Source organism: Camarhynchus parvulus, chromosome 6 (assembly GCF_901933205.1).
Source record: "Camarhynchus parvulus chromosome 6, STF_HiC, whole genome shotgun sequence".
In the NCBI taxonomy this organism is placed as follows: domain Eukaryota; kingdom Metazoa; phylum Chordata; class Aves; order Passeriformes; family Thraupidae; genus Camarhynchus; species Camarhynchus parvulus.
The window spans coordinates 1,743,482-1,768,738 of record NC_044576.1 but is presented as its reverse complement, the minus strand read 5'-3'; the positions used below and the strand labels follow the sequence as shown (position 1 = coordinate 1,768,738).

The following is a 25,257-nucleotide window of genomic DNA, read 5'->3' as shown; positions in this document are numbered from 1 at the left end:
TGTTTTTTCAATAGAACATAATCAATATTCAGACTTAGAAGTATTTGATGCAGTATATGAGGAATGCAAGGCACTGCAGCCTAAAATAACCTCCATCAGAAGAATGTTTAATGTGACCCTTGGTGCTCACCAAAATACTTCAGCAGCTGAGTGTTCGTTTCATATGTGGGAAGTGTCCAATATCATAGCCCAAGTGGGCAGTTTAATGTGGTTTTGGGTTTTTTACTGTGTAACTAGGACTATTCTGCTTCCTCCACATACCTGAATACCCTATTCACATTTAGGACTGAGACATTCTGGTGTGTGCAATTATTGTGCACCTATGGCAGTGGAAAGATGTTAACCATGGTATCTCAAATCCTTTGCCACTGCCTGAGCTTTTCCAATACTAGTGCTGGCCACAAAGCCCCAGCTGATGCTCCTGGCAAGTGTGGCTGACACCCCAAGCCTGTGCCCCTTTTGACAGCAGGCAGAACCTCCAGGCCATGAGCAGAGAGCAGGTAGTAAACTCAGCAGAGAGAAAACCTAAGAACACTAGAAAGAAGATATTTAGTTACTACTGTGTCTGGAAATATTATCACCCCAGAGCCGGTATGGTGTTCAGTCTTTCCATCTCACTGATGTTTTGTACCTCACTGAATTTATATCCATGCTTCTGAATTGTATTACTTTGCTATGTTATAAATCAAGTTTTGAAGGAAGGCCCTAACTCCCAAATGCTAATTCAGAAGGGAGATTTGTAGATCTCACTGCTCAAGCTAATTTACAAAGGTCACTGGCCTATGAGGATACTGTTTGTTTCTTAAATGACAGTATGAGCAGTGAGCCAGTGTAGCAGCAATTTAGCTTAGCTCAATTAACATTTCCTATTCAGAGAGGGGGGAAAAGTATCTTCTTTCTCAAGACTTCTTGTTTCTATTAGAGAATTCTTCCTTTTCAGATTGAAACAGAAACCACAGAAAAGCTCTCCTGATATTTTAAGCAGTACTTCTAATTTCCATACCAAATTCACTGTTGGATTAACCTTTGTGAGAAGATGAACTTTTGTTTTTATAATATCCAACTCAGTCTATTGTGTTTATATACAAAACATTTCATAATCTACTCTTCAAGCATCCTTGATCTTTCAAAAACAGATTAAAAAACTGCCCTCATAGAGGATATGCCTGATTAAAACTGCTATACAAAGTGTAAGAAAATGCAACATAATGCATGTCTCAAAACAGACCAACAGTCAGCTCCCTAAGCACAAATCATCTCACCTCACTTCTGTCGTCTAAAATTAGGCATCCACGCTAAACTAATCACTTAGTCATAGAAGAAACTGGCACTTTATGTAATCACGAGAAATCTTCGGAAAATCTTTACCTTGAGTTAACAGTCAATGGGGTAAATAAGGTTTTAAATTGAGAAAAGCCCAACACAATAAAATCTCAGAATACCTGCTTGAATTTGTTAACTTTGAAAGCAGACAAAACAAGCAAAGCACTGAGAGGAGTGACACTGGTGGGTGAGGAGTACAGGCCTGTATTATCAGTACACGCTTTAAACTGAGCACAGAAGGAAACACTTAAACTGGAAATACCACAAATATCAATGGCTTGTTTTACTTAAAAATGGACTTACAGCCTAGTCCTGGGATGTTGCTGTACAAGCTGGCTTGTACAGGGCAGTTAACTTGGCTATAAATAAGAAACCCAGGCGGCTCCAGAAAACCAGTCCCTGGGCTGACAGACAGGAATCTCAGCCCATTCATTCCCTCCCTCCCCAGGCTGCAGACACCTCACTGCCGCAGCTGGGCAGGCTCAAGGAGCAGAGCAGTGACTGGGTTTTTGACCGCCCCACGTAACAGGGGTCAGTGAAACTCCCTCCTCTGCTACACATCGGTGTGTGCTGTCCTTGTCTCCAACGTGGATTTTAGATGGAACACTGTGACATCAAAATCATTTTGTTGCTATCACCACTGGACTGGCTGGCTGCAATAATAAAATCCATTCTTATGTGACTGGAGATCTGGCTACACAGATACATAGGTCTTTGTGGTCCAGATTCAGAAACTTATTTCATAAATTTCTGCAATCAAGTGAAATATTGTGACAGGAAAATTAAACACTGATGGTTTAATCAATATGGCCACAACAGAATATTTATAACTGAGCCACAGAACAACATTAACAAAGGATATATGAGAGTAAGCAATAGCACTGTGCTGATTCAAATTATTGCTCGCTGATTATTTTGAGAATGCAATATCCTCTCTTTTGACATGTTGTTCTGCCTTCACTTTCAAATTACTATTATCAAATTCAACTTTGGTGCAACACTAACATCATCAGTCCAGCTCAACAACTGCTCTGAAGCCTGACAAGTGTGTGGAACATGTTCAGCTGGAACACTGCCTGACAGGATAGAGCTGAGACACTGCTTTTTGTAAGAAGAGACTCACTGAAGTTGAACTCATGATTGGATTCAGGAAAACCTACATTTTTTAAAAAACACTTTTTCCTTAGTTTGGAGAGAATTAAACTTTTCATTACACAGGTAATTTCATAGCATGTATCTTTGAGTGCAAGAAGTTACCTTTTTTAAATGAAAAGGAAATAGTCATAAACCTTCCTTATGCTATAAATATATTTTAGAAGAGCAATGTTAAAATAAACAGGAATGGACACCCCTGTTTTCATACATGAAAGCAATGGAAGAATGAAAGATCTGGACTACTGATTGTCCCGTGCATGAGATCCAGGCATGTGGATGCCAGACTCCTCCAAGAATTAGGGCGGCTGAATAACCAGCAAATGCCCGGGTCATTCAGACAGATTAGCATCACTTGTTTCAGCCTCGGGAACAAATCAGCAGGAAATTGGCAGAAAGCTGTGAGCCAGGAATTCTGTGGTATCTGCATTAACTTTTTATAAATTTTGTTTACACATATTTTAACAAGTTATTTGGAGCAGTAAATAGAATAACTAATGAAGATTTGCAAAAGGATGCAATGGTACTAAATGACTAAATGGTAACAGCGATGAAATTCAGTCTAGAGAGACTAAAAGTGAGTAATTTTGTGAGGAAATAACCAACAGTTTCTGTGATTCTATAAAATATCTTGACTGTATTGATTAGCATGCACAGTTCTGTTCTGCCCTCCCACCTCATGGGCTGCAAGGTGCTGAAAAAGGTACAGGGAAAGGAGCAAGTGGATCTTTTTGTGGCTTCCAAATAAGGACATTTTTAAAAGACCAGAAATACTTTGAAAACAATAAAAAATGAAAGAATAAGTGGCATGGAGAAGGAAAAAAAGGGACTGGTGTTCATTTTCCCTTATGATACCAGAATTGACAGACAGCAAAAGAAAAGATCATATGTGGGGGTATTCAGGGTGTGAAAGTCTGTAGCACACGATGCTCGGGTGTCAGAGGTTTACAGGGGGCTCAGACCCACACCTGGAGCACTTTACAGGCAGAAACAAAGCACACTGAGAATGCAAATAGGTTTTTTCCCCAGCTTTTGTTCCCCTAGACAAATCCTAGGGATTGCCAGCATCTGAGCTGGTTTCCACCTCTCAAAGCTTGCAACAGCTCCACTGTGTTGGGCATGCCCCACAAAAGCTACTTGTACCTGACAAAAGAAAAAAACCACCTTTTTAAATCTGCCAAACAAGGTACTGGGTATTTAACAATATGCACAGTCTTGTCTGCATCACTGGCCTTTGCTCTGTCAGCTGCTGTCCACAGGCCACCCAACTCCCTGGATGTCACAACTACACCTGGATGGTAAATCCGCTCTCATAGCTGTATTTCAAAAGCCTGATGTCTCATCTCCCTCACCACCAGCCTTCTCTGGTACAGTTACTCTTCTGTGCCTTTTTTGCAACATTTTTCTTAGTTGTTTAGCTTTTAAAATGTTTCAATTACACCTACTGTCTCTTAGTATTCCATAGCCAGGTACATGCCACCCATGATCTGGCATTTCAATACTTAAATTTATTTTCAGTAGCAGAGATGAAGCCCATTTCTGCAATAGCACAACTGACTGGCTTTTGGAGCTGTATTCCATAACATCCAAGTTGTAAGGGGATTTGCTTGTTGGCTCTTGTACCAGTGCAGCAAATAAACAAGCAAAGAAAGAATGTGAGGCCTCCCCTGCAAACATGCAGCTCATACCTCTCATTTAAGAACCCCCTAACAAAATACAATAATGCTTGGCAACTTCCTCCTAAGTTATGGGAATTTTGTACTGGATTGGGTCTTGAGTTCACCTGTCATCCAACTCCAAATCTTAGAGACAGCAGACAGCACCAGGCTATGGAACACTTCCCTGGCTAAAGCCTGCGCACCTGTCTGTCCCAGAGGGCACAAGTGATGTTTGTACATTACAATTTTCACCAAGAAACATCATTTCTTATTTAAATAAAGGGACAATAGAAACAGCAAGGATCCAAACCAACTCATCTCCTCTTGATCAGTCCTGCCCTTCTGGCAGCATCAGGCTCCCTGCTTTGGGAGCACTCTCAGCCAGACCTGGCTTCTCCAGCACGTGCATCACCCATGGCCCCGTGTTCAGCTGGAAACCAAGCTCCAAGTCCCTTGCCAGTCTCAGCTCTGAAGTGTGTGCATGTTCAGGTATACACACTTCTGAAAACCACAACTACTCAGATCCAACTCTATCCATACTATTTGCCTTGAGAAAGCAAGAGTGCAGTGCTCCACTATATCAATTTAAAAGTATATATATTCTCAGCTTAACATAGTTTAGGCCACTGTAGTGGCCACTAAAATCCAAATATGCTCCCAGTTGGAACTGCTATGGTGACTGCTCTAATGTATCTAAAAGTTATTACATTTACATAAATTTAATTGGTATTACACATTCCCCAAAAGAACTGCCATATCTCACTCACTCACATGATGCCGTCAGAAATTACTGAATTTTTCTTAAAAATGAGATCAATCTGTTTATCTCCACAAAGCCCTTTCGTGGCCACTTGCTTAGTTGATAGGTTTTTTTCATTTTTGTTCTGTTTTACCTCAGATAGGCTCACAGTTGATGGATGCAGCACAACTACCCCCTAATTAATTTGCTGGAAAATTTAGCAGTTGATAAATACAGTTTATCAAAAAGTCATCAATCAAGCTCTTGCTTAGAGATACTGGTAAGGGCATTAAACCAATGTAAGCAACTTTTAAGTAAGATACTTAGTTGTACTAGATATCCAGAAGATAACATAAAGTAAAATTGAAGTTAATTTGAATAGCAGCCCACGATATAATCCCCAGTAAAGTGACATTTGGAACAACTAATTCAACAATAGGAGGTGGCACTGGGTCAGGTCTCTCTTTAGAAGTAAGTTTTCCTCACTGTAGGCAGCACACTGAGTCACAGCATAAATATAAATACGTACACACACCCTGGGTATTCACACATGCAGCAAGATCAGGCTGTGGATTTTCCAGGCAGTGAATCTGTGCAGCCATCAGTCTCTCTAATCACACACCCACACTCATGGCCAGCTAGCTCTTGCATTTGGGACACAAATTCAAACCCATGAAAGAAAACAAATACTGCATTTTATGCCTAGGTCTTCTAAAATGAATCATGATTTGGGTATTTCAGCTGGACAAGTTATTTGGTCTTCAGGGATCACCTGTTCTTTCTAAAAATGAAGTCACTTCAGGATGGTTTAGCTTCAGTATTAAAAATCAGAAAAGCCTGCAACTTTGAGTTTGTGTTTCAGCTGTCACTTGATTTTGCAGCATAGTCAAAATCAGATACTCTTGTAAATCAAAAATAACAACTTTTCTTATTCTGTAATCACATGACCATGAAGAGAAACATAAATGCAATACCCTATTTTTACTTTAGCTCTTTACCTATTTTTCTTTCAGTATCTCTAGGTCACTCAAGATTAATTATTAATTCTGAGCCAAATAGTTTTCCTAAGTAAATTTTCAGCTGCAGAGTGAATTCATTGATTTTTTTCCCATCTTTGCATTGCTGCACACGAAAGCACCAAAAGCTAAAAAACCCCACAAAAATTACTAATGCATTCCTTCCAGGCATTTGAGATGATGCTGCTGTGAATTTTTGACTTCAGTATTCCAGCAGCGTTCCAAGCTCCAGTTCAAATGAGTTTAGGTCAGTGTATATTTAGTCACATTTGCAGGAGTGATTGTCCAACAAACGAAAATCTCCCCCCAGTTGTATTTGCAAATCTCTTAGTGCTGAAGAAGTATCATTTCTAAGCAATAAGGAAGTAGATCCTTCAGAAATGAATGCTGGGTCTCCAATGTATGCAGGGGATTCATTTAGCATGCAGGCAGGAGCTGGGCTCGGCCATTCCTGGGCGTCCTTTCCAACCCAGAACATTCAATGATTGTGGCACCGAGCTCCTGCCTCTAAGCTGGGTCAGAGCCCCATCTCCCCTTCAGCAGATCACAGGTCACAGACTTTCCAAGGGAGAAAGCTGGCCAACAACTGGCACTAACAGAGTGCCTCCTGCACTTTGGGCAGCAGGATCCTGAACACTGTGAGCTAAACACACATTCAGTCCAGTGCCCACTGAACACCTTGGTGGAAAGGCTTACACTGATGTCTCCAATTACCATTCCACACCATCTAATTTCTGTGCAAAGAAATGCTATGCAAGGACAAAGCACTCTGTCTTACTACATACCATTATAAGAAAATGGAGTACATTTACTGTTACCCAAGGCCACTTATTTATTCCTTCCTGAAATGCCAGTCTTAAACATTTTTTGATATCTGCCAGCAAAGGGAGTGTTCAGTGGCAAGTCCCTTACACCACATATTCCAAACAAGTGCAATTCCATCAAACATACCTCCACAAGCCTGCTGGTATGTTCTCGAAATATAGCAGCATATTCCTTTATTTCTTTCTCTCTTCCATTTTTAGCAGCTTCAATGAGAACTAGCAGAGGAACAGTGGTGTCTAAGAAGGAGTCTGAGATGTGATCTATAATGGCTTTCCGGAGCTGCAAAAGAAAGCAGTACATCAGTACCTGCTAACTGGAGTATCCATTAAAGTCTGCTGGAATTATTGTCCATTCCTATTTGTAACACAGACACATACACACTGTATTCATGCATTATTCACACCATGGGTCTGAAACCTATGGCAGCTACAATTCGTGTATTAAATACAGAAAACTGTATTTAATTTTAAGGAAAACTTTAATATGCCACTAGGTAAATGTGCCTGTTTGTAAGTGTTTGTACAGATACATAAAACACTACGTCATATACTGGTTCTCTTGAAATCAAGGGAGCCAAACAAATATTCCCCTTCCCTGATGAATAGGCTACTTAAGTGATTGCACATGTGAAAAATTAGTTAGCCCAGACCTCATATCTCCTGGGTATTCTCCCTTGTAATTCAGATGCCAAGGGAGAAGGCTATTTAATTTTACAAAGAAAATATTAATTCAATCATGTTTGTACTCACAAAATAGCTGCATCCCATGATTTCGTAATTGCAAAATTACCCAAGTATTTTCTTTCTGGGAAACACAGCCTGGTTTGCAGAATGGCAGCCTTCATGGTAATTATGTCAATGAGATTACTGATTGTGCCATCTGATAATGTATTAATAGAGCAAGAAGATCTATAAATGAGGCTGGACTTCAATTTTCTCTGCTTAAATTAATTGTTCTTGAACTTCTAACTTAAATTATTAAAGAAGTATAACATTCTGCTATAAATTACGTGTCTTAAATTAGCTTCACAGAAGCTTGTAACCCATCACTGGGACGTTACTTACTTAAGAGGTTATTTTGCATGTTACCTACACATGACAGCTGTTCATTTAGATCATGCAGCACTACAACAAACATACCAACTGGAACAATACATGAAATGCAGCTTAATTATCAAATGCACGGAATTTCCTACTCCAAATGCAGTATTTTTACAATATATAGAAAAGATATTGATTGGAACAGAAAAGGACACTAAATGTTTTGAAGCTTATCACACTGTTGCCAAAGTACTGTTTTCACTTGGCGCTTTGCTCCAATGTATCTCTGTGAAAACTCAGTAGAAGTAAAAACTCCTACCACGAGAAAAAGAGGAAAAAAACCACAATCTTTTTGATGCTGCTGCTGTGTTTGTAGGTAGAGCAGTGACCATGTAGAGCAGAAAGAACAGTGGAGAAATCTGCTGATTATCAGACAAGATCTGACTATGAATTCTACCACTAGCTTTTGGATAGCCTCACCTAAACTCAGCTCTCCTTGACTCACCAGAGGGACACAAACCTTCCAAACAAACACAGGCAATTCATGTTTGGAATGGTTTCTTTGTCTAACCTACTGCAGCCATCACATTAGGATATACTGTCTGGATACACTGTATGTTCTCCAAAGTAATTTACAAATACAGAGGCTGTGGGATTCCAATACAAAATAGGATTTCTTACATTCTCAGCTTCATTCAGGCTGAAATTAAAAAACAAAAAACTATTAGAAAGCTTCACTACCGGAAATAAAATACATCAAACCTCCAGTCCTACCAAGTTACCTACTAAGACTTCTCTGTTGTAAAGGCTCCACTGAAGAAAACAGATATTCTTGCCTGTTTAAAATTAGGTACATAAATGTGACCTTGAAGAGTCACAATTTAAAAATTAAGATTTCAATTTACAAGAAACAACAACAACAAGTGGAACCATCATATCCACGGCCAACGATTGATTATCTCCAGCAGAAATATTCTGGAGTTCTGTACAGCCCAGACTGCAGGACTTTCACAGCCTAAGCATACTATCACTACAACAACCTCAGGCACATTTGTGGTGAGCTTGAGATACCCAATTTCAAACCAGCAGCCTAATTTTATCTCTCATTGCATAATTCTTTGCTACAGCTTTTCACTGGTTTTCTTGGCTTAATTAACCTTTCACACAGAAATTATCATTACTGTTTCGTTCTAAGAAATGCTCTACCCTGCAATTACACAGCAAATTGCATCTTCTTCAAAAAACAAAGATAATGCTGTGTCTTCGCTGAACACAAACAAGTCTGAAATTATGTTCCTGCTGCAGCTCTGCAAAGGAATACACGAAGCTGAGAGTTGCAAAGGATGGCTTGTGTAGCATTAAAGAACAAAGAAATACAACATAGAAGAAAAAAGGAAAAGAAAAAAGAAAAAAGGAATATCTGAGGCAATATCTATTTCTTTTCATGCTAATTCTAACGAGCATTTCTTCCATGACTCAGTAAGTCTGTTTCTGACTCTGGCCACCTGTAGGGCAAAATGCTAAAAGCTAAGCAGGCAGAAGGGAGGCATATGAACAAAGGACAGCACCAGTAGTGCCAGCACGCAATGCTAGGGAAGTTATTGTGCTATAATTAAACTTCTTCTCATATTTTTAAGCGAAAAAGACACCAGTAGAAGAGGGAAAGGAGGGGGAGGATGATGTCTGACTAATTGTTTTCTTCTTAAGATGCAAGGTCTTACCCTTTGAGCAGACTCTTACAGAAGCATGGACAATTTTTGGTTTTGATATCAAAATGCATTCAAAAATAACACAGGAACACGTCATTTATAAAACATGAGGCGTAAGGTTGTCAAAAACAGTGCAGGGTAGAGAAAAAAATGCCAGCAGCTGCTTGTAACACTATTCAACATCAGTACTGATGAGCACAGAAAACTCTGTTTGCCTCTACTCACCTCTTGCCTGGCTAGACTACCCTGGCAAAAGTCCTGGGCAAAGCTCGGAGCAGTTATTGCTGAGGGATCTCCCTTTCCCCTCTCAAAGGGCAGCCAGGAAGGCCATGTCTTTTTTGTCCAGAAACAGCTACCCATGATGAAGAAGTTACATAAAAATATAAGAATATCACCAGGAACAACATTTATTAAAGCAACCAACCAGCCAGAACTGCAGAACAACCACAGGAGAAACATCTGTGCAGTCCATTCATGCTACACTGGGAAAGAACTGGGAGGCAAGAACTGAGTATGGTAATTTCACATAATTACAAATTGGAATGAATAGGCAATTCCTTCCTAAATATTTGTAAGCTCTCCTCAGCAGGGAAGCAGTGATCCAGGTAAAGCTGCACACGCAGAAATGACACACACATCTCCAGCACAAGCACAAATCAAAACAAAGCTGAACAGCTTAGAATCCCCAGATGAATGCAAGTAAGTTCCCTTGAAAAGCTGGAGAGTTTCTACAGCTCCCAGAAGATCCTGTTCTGGGGACAGCTACTTTTGCCTTCAGTCTTGGCAGACACAAGGCTTCCTTCACTCCCCTTGCTGTGATGTGCAAACGTGCTCCAAAGGGGCCCATGGCACAACCCACAGCCAGGCTGGGACAGCACCTCTCTGATGCTTTGGCTTATGGGGCACTACTGAAGAGATTTTAAAAATACAGCTTTATAAGGTCTCATCTTTAACCCAAATTTTGCAGAGGCAGTCCCAGTGAGGACAGCCCTGAAAGCACTGAGAGTGCCTGACACAATGCCAGCAAAGGTACACAGTACCATTAAAAATACAGTATTAGGAAAGCTGCAAGAGTAGAGCAAACAACACTTTTCATGTTTCTTGTAAAACTGCTGGGAGAGAGAGTAATGAATGTTTGTATGTGAAAGCAAATAAGACTCTACTGCAATATCTGCAAGCACAAAATTCACAATTTCATGTCCCCCAGAACAGGAATTAGGCATGCAGTAAACACTCTTCCTAAAACAATTCTTATGCAATTCATATGTATGAACATAGAACTGGAGGAAAGATATAAAATATTTCTCATAAATGCTTTCCAGTGGAAAAAAATGTCAAGCAGCACAGAGCTGTTCTGGTAAAAGGAAATTACTGGTTCTAGATTGACTATAAATTTGGCATGATTACATTCAGCCTGAACATTTTCTAAAGGTTTACAGAAAGACACAAATTGAATCAGTTAACAGCTTTTAACCACTGTAACAGAGTCGATAAAGTGTTTTAAGCTGGAGTTTAATTAACTCATGGAAGGAAATGAATGGAAGGGTTCCTAGACACACTGAGCTGGTGATGCAGGTCTCCGCACTGAACACATCTTGGACAGAATGTAAGCAGAAACTGGATAGCTACTTGGTTGTAAACACTGTATTTATATTATACTCTTCTCATTTTTCAAGGCCTCCCGTGGCTGATTATTTGAGCAGGAAGGAATTTATTCCTCATCTTGAAGCACAGGCTGGCTTGCAAGACTGAACACAAAGCTGGGAGGGATAGTCTTCCACCAGGGAGTTGATCAACAGCCCGAGCTGCAGACGGGGTGAAAGAGGTGTGCTCATGTTCTTTGTAGCTGTAAACTTTCGTGCACTTGGGTGGGGCAGCCTAGCTGAAAGAACTACTGACTGCCTAGGGGTTTTCTTTTCGAAAGGGCACATTATACACATCCAGCATATTCTGCAGTTTTTCTCAAAGATATTTATTATAGAGAAAGGGTATAAAAACAGCTGATGTCTACTGCTAACCTTCTGCCCTTCACTGAAGTTGCGGATTCTGGTCCTCGTCTCACATTGGTTTTAGGACACTGGGATGTAAAATGGGGGGTAGACAGTGGACTGGGCATTCCAGGGACCCTCCTGTGAGGTAAGAGTTCTCACAGCTGTAAAGAGCCACACATAGTGACTCAGTAGTTCCTTCAAGGTGTCTGTTCCAACAACCAGTAACAATTCAAGCTTATTGAAAATTAAACAAATCTTGATGGCTAGAGTACATTACTTCTATATATCTACAGCAAATATATTTAGACATGCATACATACAGATATATTCAGCCAGGATCATTTGGCAGGGTTTTCTCCCAGAATTTTGAAAACTGGTATGTAAATATTCTGTGGAATGTGCAATTGTCTTCAATATATTTTTATTATGGAAAAGCAAATATTATTTTCAAAACACATAAACTGAAAATAGAAAATTGGAAAAGAATCCCTCAAGACCTTTTTGCACCTTTCATTTGCCCAGGTCTCACCTGTCTGCGGAGGTCTCTGGTCTTCTTGCACATACTGTCTATGGCAACATTCAGGGCATTGCTTCTCTCTGCCTTGTCAGTCTGCAATCAGAGGGACAGGAAACAATCAGTGGCTGTCTGGGACCCCTCAGCAAGCGCATCCTTTGTGTCCCCAGTGCATCAGAGCATTTGGTAAATCACACATGCTGGAGAATTTTTCAAATTTTTCATACATTTCAAGAGCCAGCACCACAATGTTCACAGAATGCCAATTTGCAATGTTAAGCATAATTTGCTGAATCAAAACATAAGCTTTAGAAGCAGTATACAGGAACAAAATAAACACTTCTTAACTACTGAATTGCTGTAATACTTCCAGTGTAATCAACAACATGAATAGAATTATGATGATAGTGACGATGGCGATGATGATGATGATGGTGATGATAATGATTAATAATAGTAATAACAACAACGACAATAGTAATATTTATGGCAATCCATTAATACCCTATTCATGTGAAAAATAATGCTCTCTCTCTCTACAAACAGTGTATAAATTCAGGTGCCCACAATGCAGTGTGGTTATGCTTTTGTCTGTAGTGTTCATTTTCCTTCTGTAAAACAGAATGGGTGAGTTTCAAAATGTCCAAGCTGTTGCAATGCAAACACTGTCCATGAAAGGGCAACCTCTTCATTCCACAGCACATTCATCCTCAGCATCTAGAATACTGAGCTCTTGAGATATTTGAGAGGTCTGAAGAGAATCAGTTTTACTTTGTAAACAATTTTAATTTTTTTATTTCCACCTATAAGCAAAGTGCTTCTTTCATGGTCACCTATTTGAAAAGTGTACTTCACCCTTCACTCAGCCTTTTTTCCCTACAATATCACCATAATACTTCTGTGCCTACTAGCTGGTTTGGATTTTTTTTTCCTGTTAGTACAGAAACAACATGAAAATACAAAATGTGTGATGAAGTTTGTTTGCCTAAAGCAAGCTATCATTGCTGACTGCCTCGGACTGCCCGGGCCTAAAGGAAGGAACCACAAATGGTGCTTTACACAAAGCCAGCACACATGACATTTACAGCACAAAGAACCAGGCTCTCATAAATGTTAAGCAATAGCTGTGAACAATGACCACAGCATCTACCAAACACCAGGAAGTCTTTATTATGGACATGCCTGTGTTATTTTATAAATAACATTAAAATTAATATGGAAGTAGTAATATCGTGGTAGGCACCCAAGAGTATAAGCTTATTATCTATGTATCACACTTCAATCTTCAATTAAAGAAACCTGTGAACAGGGCAATATGCTTAATAGTGAAACTAAGACTAGAGGTGTCAAGAAAAGAACTCTTACATTAAAATGGAATGTGCAATGTCATAAATGCCTTGAAATTATTAGCACATTCTGCATCAACTGAAAGGAAAAACTACTTAAAAAACTGAACTAGTATTTTCAGGGAGATTTAGAAAACCTCCTATGACTTCTATCTCTGAAACTGGCTATAGTCTTTGCAGGGAATAGATGATCAAAACCAGGTCTTGGAGAAAGGTCTGAACTCCACCTTAAAACCTTCAAGGAATCCCTGGAGGTGGATACTCACTTTGTTCCACAGCAATGCCATCATTTCTTGTATCAAGGCTTGCAGAGAAACCAAAGTAAATAATGACTCCTCTATTATGCTTTGCAAGCTCTTGTCAACCCTGACAACGAAATGATCCCTTCTGAACTGCCAGGTAAACAGGGTCAGGAAAAACTCGGTGGATACAACTCAGCTTATGCCTGTGCATTTTCGGACTACAAAATGCACTGGCATAGCCTTTGAAAGTTTTATATTTAGAGCCTATTTTTCTATAAAGACAAAATCATTGTAAAATACTGGGATATTTTTCAAATTCTCTGGTAATCTGTAACTTCAAAGGTGGCCACTAATGATACAACTGGCTTTCAGCTAACCTAAACCTTTGAAGCAGCTATTCTGAAATAACCTCAGGCAGCAAGTGGCATAAAATATTGAATAGTGAACAAGACAAAAATACTTTATTTTCAAATTCTTAACATAATAGTCAATGTCTAGAAAGCAAATCTAACTATACATGAAGTTATTCTTCACCTCATGTTTTCCCTAAGAAATGAAATACACTACAAATGCACTGTAAATGCAGCTTCAGGCTGTGGAATATGGACAAGTCCAGACTGCAGGTAACCTCATTATTGCAGACTCTCGTTCTTCCCTAAAGAAACTTAAACATCAAAAGCCCCACACTACTGTTTGGATAAATCCTACTTACACAGAGTTCTAAACCACATGCAGTCTTTTGCAGTCAGGGGAACAGCTGGCTACAAAGTCTCCTGTGGGAACACTCAAACACCTTGGCCCCCAGCTGCCGTCTCCTGCCTCTCCCGGGTAAAGCCCCCTGGCCCCGGGGAGCTGAAGTCTCTCTGTGGGTGTGTGCTCCCCTGCAGCCTCACACTGCACCTGGATCTGACACCACAGCCCCAGGGCTACACCAGAGGGTTCCGCTCTTGAATAACCAAAACCAGCAGATGTAACATTTGCCAAGTGCCCATTGAAATGCTGGCACAGGTGACCTCAGCACCTCCACACTCAGCAGAGTGCAGCTGTCCCACTCCCCAGTGCTGGAACCCACACGTCTGCACTTGAAATACTCCGCATCTGCTTGGCAATTAAATCCTTCCAGTGACTGCCATACCTCAAACAAACACACCTATTGTGAAACAGGTCCTTCTTGTACAGAGGGACTGAATTAGGAAAAGCACTAGGAAAATTATGCACATTATTCTCGGTCTGGATTTTAAAAATCAGACAGTTGAGCCTTTCAGTTATCCTGCACTCACCTACTGTTTTTTCCTGTAAAATATATGTAATAACTACAAGCTACATGGCTCCCCTGTGAAGATCCTGAAAGCAATATCTAGTTCCTATTTCAATGCATTTTTAACATTTGAAACATTTTACAAGCACTAAGTCACAGTGTTATTAATATTCCACTGAGTGAAAATAAGTATTTTTAATTAACACTGGATAGCCTGAAGATAAATGCTGGGTACTGCAAATAATACAGGCCCATCTATTTCACACACTGGCAAACAGCATTAGTTGAATGTCTCAAAAACCACATGTGCAGAAAATCTTTCCTGCTGGATTTCCATTGAAAGCAGGACACAGGTACAGGCAGATTCTCAGCTGAAACACGTGGCCCCACCACCACTGCCTTTGATGGAGCTCATTTACAGCAGCAGGGGCTTGTGACATTGGCAGGCACTGCACAGAGCCTTCTGCACCCCAAGGCACACAGGTGCAAACCACAGCATCTGCCCAGCCCTGCAGGACTCAGGAACCAGGCTGGGCCAAGCCTCGGTGGGTCCATGCCAACAGCTGCCAGCGGCAACAGAGACTGCAGGGATCCCATCAGCTCTGGGCTGTGCTGAGTTGATCCTAAAGGACGATATAGATACTCTGAGAAGGGCTTTATTTTGACTTTATTGATACTTCTGAAGGGCCACAGATGTTTATCTGATAGTTGTACTGATCAGTAGTATAACAAAGATATGGGCAGAACTACTTGAGTGATCATCTAATCTCTTCTAGCACTTAGGCCAATATTCCCGTATTTAAAGGTCTGTGGCCAGAAGTTAAGCATATATTTTGTTTCATGGGATGTGTTTGTTCCAAAATAGTCATTGAACAATCCTGGGAGGAAAAAATAGAAAAAAAAATCCAATCTTCTAGCATGATTTTCTTTGTATATCCCACAATGACAGAATGGTTTGGGTTGGAAGGGATTTTAAAGCCCGTCTCATTCCAAGCCCCTGACATGGCAGGGACACCTCCCACTGTCCCAGGCTGCTCCAAGCCCCATCCAGCCTGGCCCTGGACCCTGCCAGGGATCCTGGGGCAGCCCCAGCTTCTCTGGGCACCCTGCCTCAGGGCCTCATCTCCCTCAGTGGGAAGAATTTCTTCCCCATATCTGGGCTAAACCTGCCCTCTGTCAATTGTCTCCAGCAGCTGTACCATGACTCTGTGCTAAACGGCTTGTGATATAGTTCTGTGTATCCAAGAACAGTCTTAGTTAAAAAAAGACTAGCACATTTATCAAAATCAGTTCTCTAGAGAAATATTAAAAAAAGAAGCCAAGCTAAAAGGTAAACACCAATCAATACTGCAATAACTTAAGAAATGTCAGAGCTCTAATTAAATGATTGACTGTTTCAGCCTCTGTGTTGACTGCAAATAATCCTACACAGCAATTAGAGGGCCCTGTACCTTGCACCTTAATTAAAAAAAAAACCCAAAAAACAAACTCTCACACAACTTAGGTAGGACATTAAAGCAAAGTCACAGAGACACCAAGCATTTTATGTGTCTTGTTACAACAGAGCATGTAACATACCATGATTTTTTTTTTTTGCATATGGAATGTATAAATGGTTCTCCTTTTCATTTATAAAGTCACTGTGAATTCTAATCAAAACCATGAGATTATAACAACATTGTATAAAAACAATTTTACAATTTATTTTGCATGACGAAACAATCTTGTCATTACTTGGGGCATTACCACACCTCAATTTTTTGTGCAATGACAGGATTTTTTTTTTCATACGCAGCTTATAGAAACCCTGATCTTTCAAATCCTGTTGTGGAACCCAACAAAGTAAAGGCATCTACAAGCATCAGTCTCAGAAAGCCCCAAAGAAGCCACAAGCCTTTATAAGGGAAGATCAGTTCCATCCTGTTGCAGTCCTCATTTATCCCAGCTGGTTCACAGCTGCCAGAACTGGTTAACACCACGCTTCAGCCACCAGTAACTAAATGAAACTAATACCACTTCCTACATTCTTTGCTAGGAGGGGACAAAGGATTTGTTACCTTGAAGGTCACACAGAGAGAAAAAATTCCAATATGACTGTTTGGCTGTGTGAGAAATGCCAAGTGTGGGGCAGAACTTCCTTGCATTCCCTTGTAGCATTCTGGATACCACTAGGCCCTGGGATTTGTCCCTTAAAGGCAGCATTAATTTCAATATTATTTTACCCTTCAAATTTTCAGCTTGTTCCTCAAAGGGCAATGTCCAAGTAAACACCAAGAGTGCTTGTTGGAGGTGCCATGTCTGGTTAGATACGCCAGAACAAAACAATGACCTTCTCCAAACCTGCAGGACTCAGAGGAGAAGCCTGTGTCAGGCTGGAACTCAGAAATGAACTGGTTGTTTACAGTTCTTCTCATGGATGCGTCACGCCTTCAAACAAAATGTTTTGAAGACCTCCTGGTTCCCCATCCTGGAAGTGGATAGGAATAACTCCTTGAGCACAAGCAACCTCACTGAAACATGGAACTATTTAGATGCATGAACAATTATATGCACAGCATTCACTGCCTGAGAAATCTCTTACATGAACATTTCAGAAGTTATTCAAGGAATCCTCTGACAAGGCTGTTAAGCCAGTACCTGACATTTCTGACACTTATCCTGTGAAAAGGTAAAAGCTCCCAGGCCTTTTCATGCACCATTTCAAAGCCTATTTTTACTGTACAGCAAAAGGCTGGAAAGGGAAATTAATTTAGAAGTATATTTATTACCTTTCTTTTTTTTGTATGGGAAACACAAATGAATAACCCACAAATACTTTTTAGTTGAAAATCACTACCTCCACTCAGTGACACAGATTCTCTACTCTTAACACACCCACCCCAGTGTGATTTTTTCAGACACCTGGCTCAAGAAAACCTATTTCTGTGAAAACAGGTAAGCATATTTTTTAAAAAGGGGTACAGAAAATCATATGCAAGCGAGCGAATGGGGACTCTTTCATGTGGAACTGTTTCTCATTATAGAGAAGGTTTTTTCCTCAACAGCTTCAATATGAGATTGTCATTTTCCTTCTCTTCAAGCCCTCATGGAATACTCCCTATGGATCTAATGCTGTGAGATGTGAAGTGCCTCCTAAGAAATTAATTACCTCAACCTCCACTGCTACAACTGGAGTACTAAGGGCTCTCCTTCTTGTGTCAATTACCCTTTTCCAATCAATATGCAGGAACAGCCTAGAATTTAAAGCCTCTCAGCATAACCCTTTTTTGGCATTCAGTTACATATAGCTTGTAATACTGCAAAACAAATTTTAAATTTCATTCTAGACAAGCATACATCAAACAGTCTAAAAAACCCAGAATTTAGAATGCATAACCCTTTAATTGTTAGAAAAAACACTGAAACGCTGAAATTTGCAGATCCCAATAACCCTAAAATCTCAGAAAGAACGATGTTGCTGGAATATGCATATTGTATTAGTCTGTAGCTGAACAAGATAAATCTGGCCAGGACAAACCCAGCCTGGCTGGCCTGGCTCGTTCTGGAGGGGAGGCAGCAGAGACCTCAGGAACCCTGCTCAAGCTGGAGGCAGAATCACCGGTGGCTGGAGAGCTGGGCAGGGAGAGCTCCCATCCCCTGAGCTCTCTGAGCCAGGAGATGCCAATGAAAAGGGCAGCCAGAATAAACTCATGGCTGTTTGCTGAGGCTGCTCCGTGGGCTGTGTCGTGGGGCTGTCTCCAACCCACATCCCTGCATCAGAATATTGCACATTTTAATCTCCAAAACACTGGTGCCAGTCAGCTGAAGGTGTGGAGGATGGCCAGGTTGTCTCAAAGGACAGAGCTGGGATCTTTATCCCTGGGATAATAAATTCTCTCGAAAGTTACTGGAATCCAGTCATGAGAGAAGATGAGCAACCTACACTATTCTAAATTTTTAATGGTTCTTTCTGATAGGTAAGACAAGTATCTCCTTATATCAGTTTTTCTCCTACTTTTTCACATTGGGAATATTAGAAAAGTCCAGCATGACTCCAAGGTGATCCTGAAAAAACACGCATACTTTTTTAGTACTTATTTGGGGAGAAGTGTCCCGGGAAGTGCATGCCATACCCAGCGTGTTGCAGAGCAAGTACAACCATCACTAACTAACAACCATCACTTACTACTTCTAATGCAAAAACCAAACACCACAGGCACTTCATAATTGAAATATGACAGTCTTAAAACTTGATAGAGAAACCTTAAAGGCCAGTAGTACTTTACTTTGGTTTGTATTTCAACTATCCAAGGAATCAGCAGGGAGTAAAAAAAACCATTAAATTTCTTTTAATCAGATGCTACTGTCATTCACAGATGATGCAGGAAGGAAAGACAAACATAAGTAGAAATAGAGCAATACTATTGAACTGACAGCAAGAAGTATGCTTGAGGTTAATCTGCCTTTTACTAAGAAGCAATTTTCTAAGTTTCTAGTCCGTACTAGCTTTTAATTGAATATCCATCTACCTTTCACCAAAGTGTTCTGGCAGTTTTACAGCAGGAAAATAGAAAATTAGTTGGAGAAAACCTCATTCTACTGCAGCAGCACAAGACTTTCCTATGATGAACTATTATATAAATTGCTTGGAGATTATATGCCGTTATGAGAAAGAGGAAGGGGATGGAGGGAGAAGAGAATTCAAAATAAAATATAGTACAGTTGCTGAGACAGTCCTTCTCATTCAGATTGCTTAAAACTCTTAGCTGTACTTTAAATCTGAAAGTTACAGTCTTAAACAGCAGCCATAAATAGGGGAACATGTCCAGCACCAAGCCACTCACATTCTGCCATACCGAGGGACAGACTGAGTGCGTGCAGGTTCTAAAGTGGCGCAGCAAAGGCACATCCTGCATTTCTCAAGGAACCAAACACAAGCTTACTGGGGCTTTTGAGGTGGTATTTTAATGCACAGCGTGCTACACAAACAGACTCCTGTACACTTAAGAGGAGTGTAACAGCACTCAAATCAAACAGCATTATAAATACATATACATAAAATATATATTTAAAATATATATGACAACTAAAGAATTGTATTTCTATAAAAAAGTCTTTCAAGTCCTCACAGCCACTCCATGCCATCCAGTACCCTCATGCTTTCTCCTTTTATTTCTGCTGTACCATGGACAGATAAGGAAGGCAGAACAGGAAAATTAAGCTTGCTGTGTTGGCACACTCACTCCTGTGGAAAACTTCTATGATACTGTTCATGATCCCTCATAGAACAGACATGCTGTGATGATTCTTTTAACAGAAAACCAAGCACACTCTTGTATCACACTGGATGGGCAATGAAGATTGAGTTCCCTGATTTTCACTCCCACATAACTTTAACATTTCTATGTAGCTCCCCACAAGGAAGCAGCTTGAGATAAATATGGGTGGACCCAGGACAGAACTTGGCCTACAGACAGAAACCTTAGAACCCGGTTACTTATCCAAGACTTCAGCTCTGAACCAGGCAGTGCTTGGTAATTTCAAATAACACACCTGCTATGGATGTGGCTCTGCTCAAAACTGTACTTCTAAATGGAAGTTAAATGCTGAAACCCCAAACAGACCAAAAAATGTAATTATGTATTAATTGTATTAGTTAATCCCTTTGTAATCCAGAGTAATTAATTTAATTTAACACCATGCTGTGATGCAGTATGTGAATCTAGGAGGCTGGGAGGCACTTCAACACGTGCAGTGAAAGGTCTAATTCAAGTTCTCAAATTTACAAATACTTCCAGTGAACACTCTGCAGCATCCTGTGTGTGCAGGGAGTCCACACTGTGTGAATTCCGTTGATACTTGTCCAGTCTGTACAGAGGACTAGAAGGTAAGAGGGAGGAACACAGGAGGTTCAGGGGATCATCACAGCAAATGGCAGCTGATGCCAGCACCTCACTGGGTGAATTCAGTCACTCCCGAGCAAAACATACCAACAGCACGAAACTGCTCTAAGGTGGTATTCCCAGAATAACTAAATGTTTCAAACACTCAACTGCTATTTAAAAATTCACTATGGCTAGCTAGAGATCTACTCTAGTTGAGAAAGCTTCTGTTGTTAGCACTGTGGGGGAAGGCACACAAAAGAGAAGAGCGCCTGAATGATGCTTTCACACTGAGGGCTGCCAGAAAGGGGCCCTTGCAGAGCCATTTACTCCACAGATGGATCTGCAGAGTGAGAAATCAGTGCATTACTTGGGCTCTGTGATTAGACTCACAGCACAAGCGTGGAGATCCTGGGTTCCCGTGCTACAAGAGAGAAAAAAGCCCCAATTTGTTAAAAGTAGCAGCTACCAAATGGAACAAGGGAGGCTGTATGTGATGGCATGCAGGGAAGACAACTGAAAATTACAGTCTCCTGCAGGGCTGGGATCTGCAGAATCGTGCATGAGATGAGGAGAGTCTGCTATTCAGGGCATATTCCTCTGCAGTCCTATGCAGAAATTCCCTGAGATTTTCCCTATTTATTTTTACACAGAAGAAACCCCCAAATATACCTGTGGAACCACTCAAACTCATCATGCAGTATTTCTGACATTCCTACATAGCAATCATACTTCATGCTGGAAGTTCATTTTCTGAGGACTTTTACCTTAAACATTGTAGAGAACTTTTGTCTAAATTGAAAATGCAAAGTTTCGTGTTTAATTTTTTAAACTATTCACATCTCCAATTAGCCAAAGAATTAATATATTGTAAATGAACTTAAATTTTCATCTAATTGTCATCAGCTCCATTAAAGAATATAGCAAAAAAAGGAAAGGAGAAACATGGACTTCTAGACATAATTAGAACAGAATCAGTAGGAAAGTCATAAGGAATTATGTTAGGTAAAGCAAAAATATAGGGCTCAAAGACCTTTTTCCTTAAAGGTTTATACTAAATCCTTCAACTTTCAATGGAATAAATTAAATACTTAGGTGAAATCTAATAAGTAACCTGTTCTTGCTGTAAATGTGTGCTACTGAATTTCATGTGAAGTTTAAGAAATGTTAAAAATACAGCCAGAAGATTAAAAGCAAAAGGTTAAGTAGGGTCTTCATAAATATGGTTGCCTCGTGGTACATGAAAATTCAAACATTTATAGTTAGCATTTCTACATAAATGCATGTAAGATCTATTTATGCTAAAGAAATATTCAGGTTGTGTGGACCTGTAATCAAGGCCTTAAAAAGATCTGCTGTTTGCATACGCTAGAAGTGGGCACATTCCATACCCCAGCGTGTAAGATGTGAAACATTTCCATAGGAAAGCCATCGAGCGCATGCCCTGGGCTCTCCCTGACAACTCCTCAGCCCGGGGCTCTCCCTGACAACTCCTCAGCCCTGGGCTCCCCCTGACAACTCCTCAGCCCTGGGCTCTCCTTTGCTGCCCCTCAGCCCTGGGCTCTCCTTCGCTGCCCCTCAGCCCCTGGGCTCTCCTTCGCTGCCCCTCAGCCCTGGGCTCTCCTCGCTGCCCCTCGGCCCTGGGCTCTCCTTCGCTGCCCCTCAGCCCTGGGCTCTCCTTCGCTGCCCCTCAGCCCTGGGCTCTCCTCGCTGCCCCTCAGCCCTGGGCTCTCCTTCGCTGCCCCTCGGCCCTGGGCTCTCCTCGCTGCCCCTCGGCCCTGGGCTCTCCTCGCTGCCCCTCAGCCCTGGGCAGGGGTCAGGGCAGAGCAGCCGCCAGCCCCGCAGTGACTCTCACCTCTCCACGGGCGCTGAACAGGAGCAGCAAAGGGCAGCCAGGGCCGAAGCCCACCCACACTGCCCCTTCAGCAACAGTTCACTGCTAAGGAAGTGTCCTTTACTCTTTGCAAGTGCTTGCGTTTGTTCTAGCAGGGGCAGCCAGCTACCACCGTCATTTGTTAGCTGGCAGATAGTTTTGGAGTTTCCCATGTAATCACTAAGCGCCACCCTGCCAACAGCCAGCCGCCGCCTGGTTCTTCCAGGGCCCGCAGCATTTCATGCAGCGGCAGTGCTGCCAGCAGCCCTGCAGCCCCAGAGGGCAGGGAGCACTGTGTGACAGGCTGCGGCTGCTGCAGGAGAGCCCCTGCCAGCAGCTCAGCGCCCCTGGGCACACTCAGAGCGCCCTGAGGAGCCCGGACCCGCTGCCGGCAGCCAGCACCCCGGCAAGCTCGGACTGCAGCGCCACGGAGCCTGCGGCGCTCCGGGGAGAGCTCACTGCGCGTCCTGCGGCGGGCACCGGCGCTGCAAGAACCCTCCTCATTCATTATTTATTATTTATTATTTACCCTGCTCCCGCTGCTCCAAGAGCTGCTGCTATTGCTGGGCATGCATCTGGGCGTTTCAGCACACACACATACGTTCTTCACACACACCACAATCCTCACACAGAGATATGCAAAATTAAATACAGATGAGTATGTCAGACTGTATTTAGCTTACATTGTAAACCCACTTTGGACTGAAAGAGCTGCCAAAACTGCAGGCTGATCTGATGAGAGGCTCAAAACAGCAAGTATGCAAACCTCTCAATTTACCGTATTTGAGAGCCACGTTTAAGCATTCCAAGTCAAAGAAAAGCCAATTTTATATTAATTTGATATATAAATACTGTTAGTAAGCTCCATGAACAGAGACTTAATAACTTAGTAAAACTGGGAGCATGATTCTGAGAATGAAGATAATGTGATAGTTACTAGATATATTTATTTTACTTCAGACTTCCACGAATAAAATACTTCTTATTATTCTAGGAACAGTATAGCAGAATGAAGCCCTCTTCTGTAACCCCTCCCCTCCTGTTGCACCAAGAGATATCCTGACCTCTGTATTCTAAAATTATGAGGACAATTGTATGTCTCTTTGTGGGGAAGAAAAAAGCGGAATCACTTAAAATATTAACCATTGACAAAAGTATAAAACACATTAAAAGGCCCAGTGCTGAAACTGTATCTTCAGTTTGGCATCATCTTTTGTATGTAAATAAATACACTTTCAAATACACTTGCTGTATGTAATAAACTTCAGGGAGCCATGCTTCCAGACTGCCACAACAAGCACTGCCTAAAAACAAAGGCTGGAATCCTCCTTTATTAACTTACTAAAATTTTCACGTGGAAACTATACATTTAAACACCTCATTTTTGGGGATATTCAAGGGTGCCATATGTTCATTTTTAATTACAGTGTGTCTTCCAGAGTAGGTAAAATACCTCTTCAATCACATGACAATATTATATATTAAAAACAAGTAAAAATAATCATTGAATAAAACCACATAAATGGGATTCAAGAAAACTGTAGAGCAATTGTACATTAAAAGGCTTTATATCAGATTGTGCTTATAGCCTAAGTGAAAATGTATGCTGTAGTAAACCATATTACTTAAAGCACAAAGCTGATGTGACACTGAGTCTGCAAAGAATGTTAATAAGAGCAAAATCAAAATAATAAAAGAGTGAGAATGGGAAAGCTAAGCAGAAAAGGCAAAGCCAGTATTTCAGGCAAGGTTTCTTCTGTAATTACAAAAAAGAAATTAAATTATGAATTATGGAAGAGTTGTTTCCTACTCAGACAGCACGAGAGAGAAGGATACTTGGAAATGAAATGAGTTTGCAGAACCAGGGCTTAGTTTTGCTTGCTTAAGATTGTCAGACTCCAGCTCATGATTTTTTAAGGTTACTGATACACTTCTACACTCATCCATAACAACAGCAAATTACATATAATACACATTTTTGCTACACTCAGGAAACCTCAGGTGGGCACTAACACATCAGAGCACTGCAGGCACACAGATACTGAGCTGAGGAAACCAGACCAAGCACTCAGGCCCGACAGCCACAAAGCTGAAGGCTCATGCATCCTGGGCCATCATTCAGCTGAGAAGAGCCTCAATGCCTCCAGATGGTCCTTCTGCTAATCCAGCCTCAGACATACCTGGCTCCTCACACAGCATCCAGTGGACCTCCAGCAGCTGAACAAAGCCACAGAGAACCACACCACTGAAGCCAGAAGATCCAATCACTGGATTTGCCGATGCCTGCCCCGTACTTCTCCCTCCCTAAAGACATTGTGTTAGCAGAGCAGGTGCCAACTAAAAGATTGGCTTTGGGGGAATCCCATCAAATCCCTCAGTACAACTACTTGTGCCCCAAGTGATCAGAAGAGACCAGCAGACAGAGCTGCAGGGCTCGGGAGCTATGTCTGATTTGCACCACCCTGAGAAAAAGGAGAAAGGAACTTTGTGTTGCAAATTCCACAGTCCAACAGGATGACTTCATGTAGCCCATACTGGCCAAGTACAAAGCCAAAAGCTGACAGATGTCCAACAGAATGGGCTTTCATTAAACCACTATGGTAATCCCATGGCACTTGCAAGCATGTTAAAAAAAAACAAACCATTGTCTCTTTTAAATTAGTCAAATTTTAAGCAATACTGGTAGATAGCAGTACAAGGACCAGGACAA

At 41.2% G+C, this 25,257-nt stretch overlaps 1 protein-coding gene across 4 annotated transcripts in view; it reads right to left on the bottom strand.

The window, feature by feature from the left end:
• CTNNA3 (catenin alpha 3) overlaps positions 1–25,257 on the bottom strand; it is a 415,145-nt gene that overhangs the window by 163,881 nt on the left and 226,007 nt on the right. For all 4 annotated transcript variants that reach the window (XM_030950971.1, XM_030950972.1, XM_030950975.1 and 1 more), the window contains 2 exons: positions 11,983–12,063; positions 6,840–6,992 (listed from right to left, as the gene is read on the bottom strand). In XM_030950971.1, the coding sequence (XP_030806831.1) occupies positions 6,840–6,992; positions 11,983–12,063 (234 nt within the window). The remainder of the gene's footprint in view (positions 1–6,839; positions 6,993–11,982; positions 12,064–25,257) is intronic.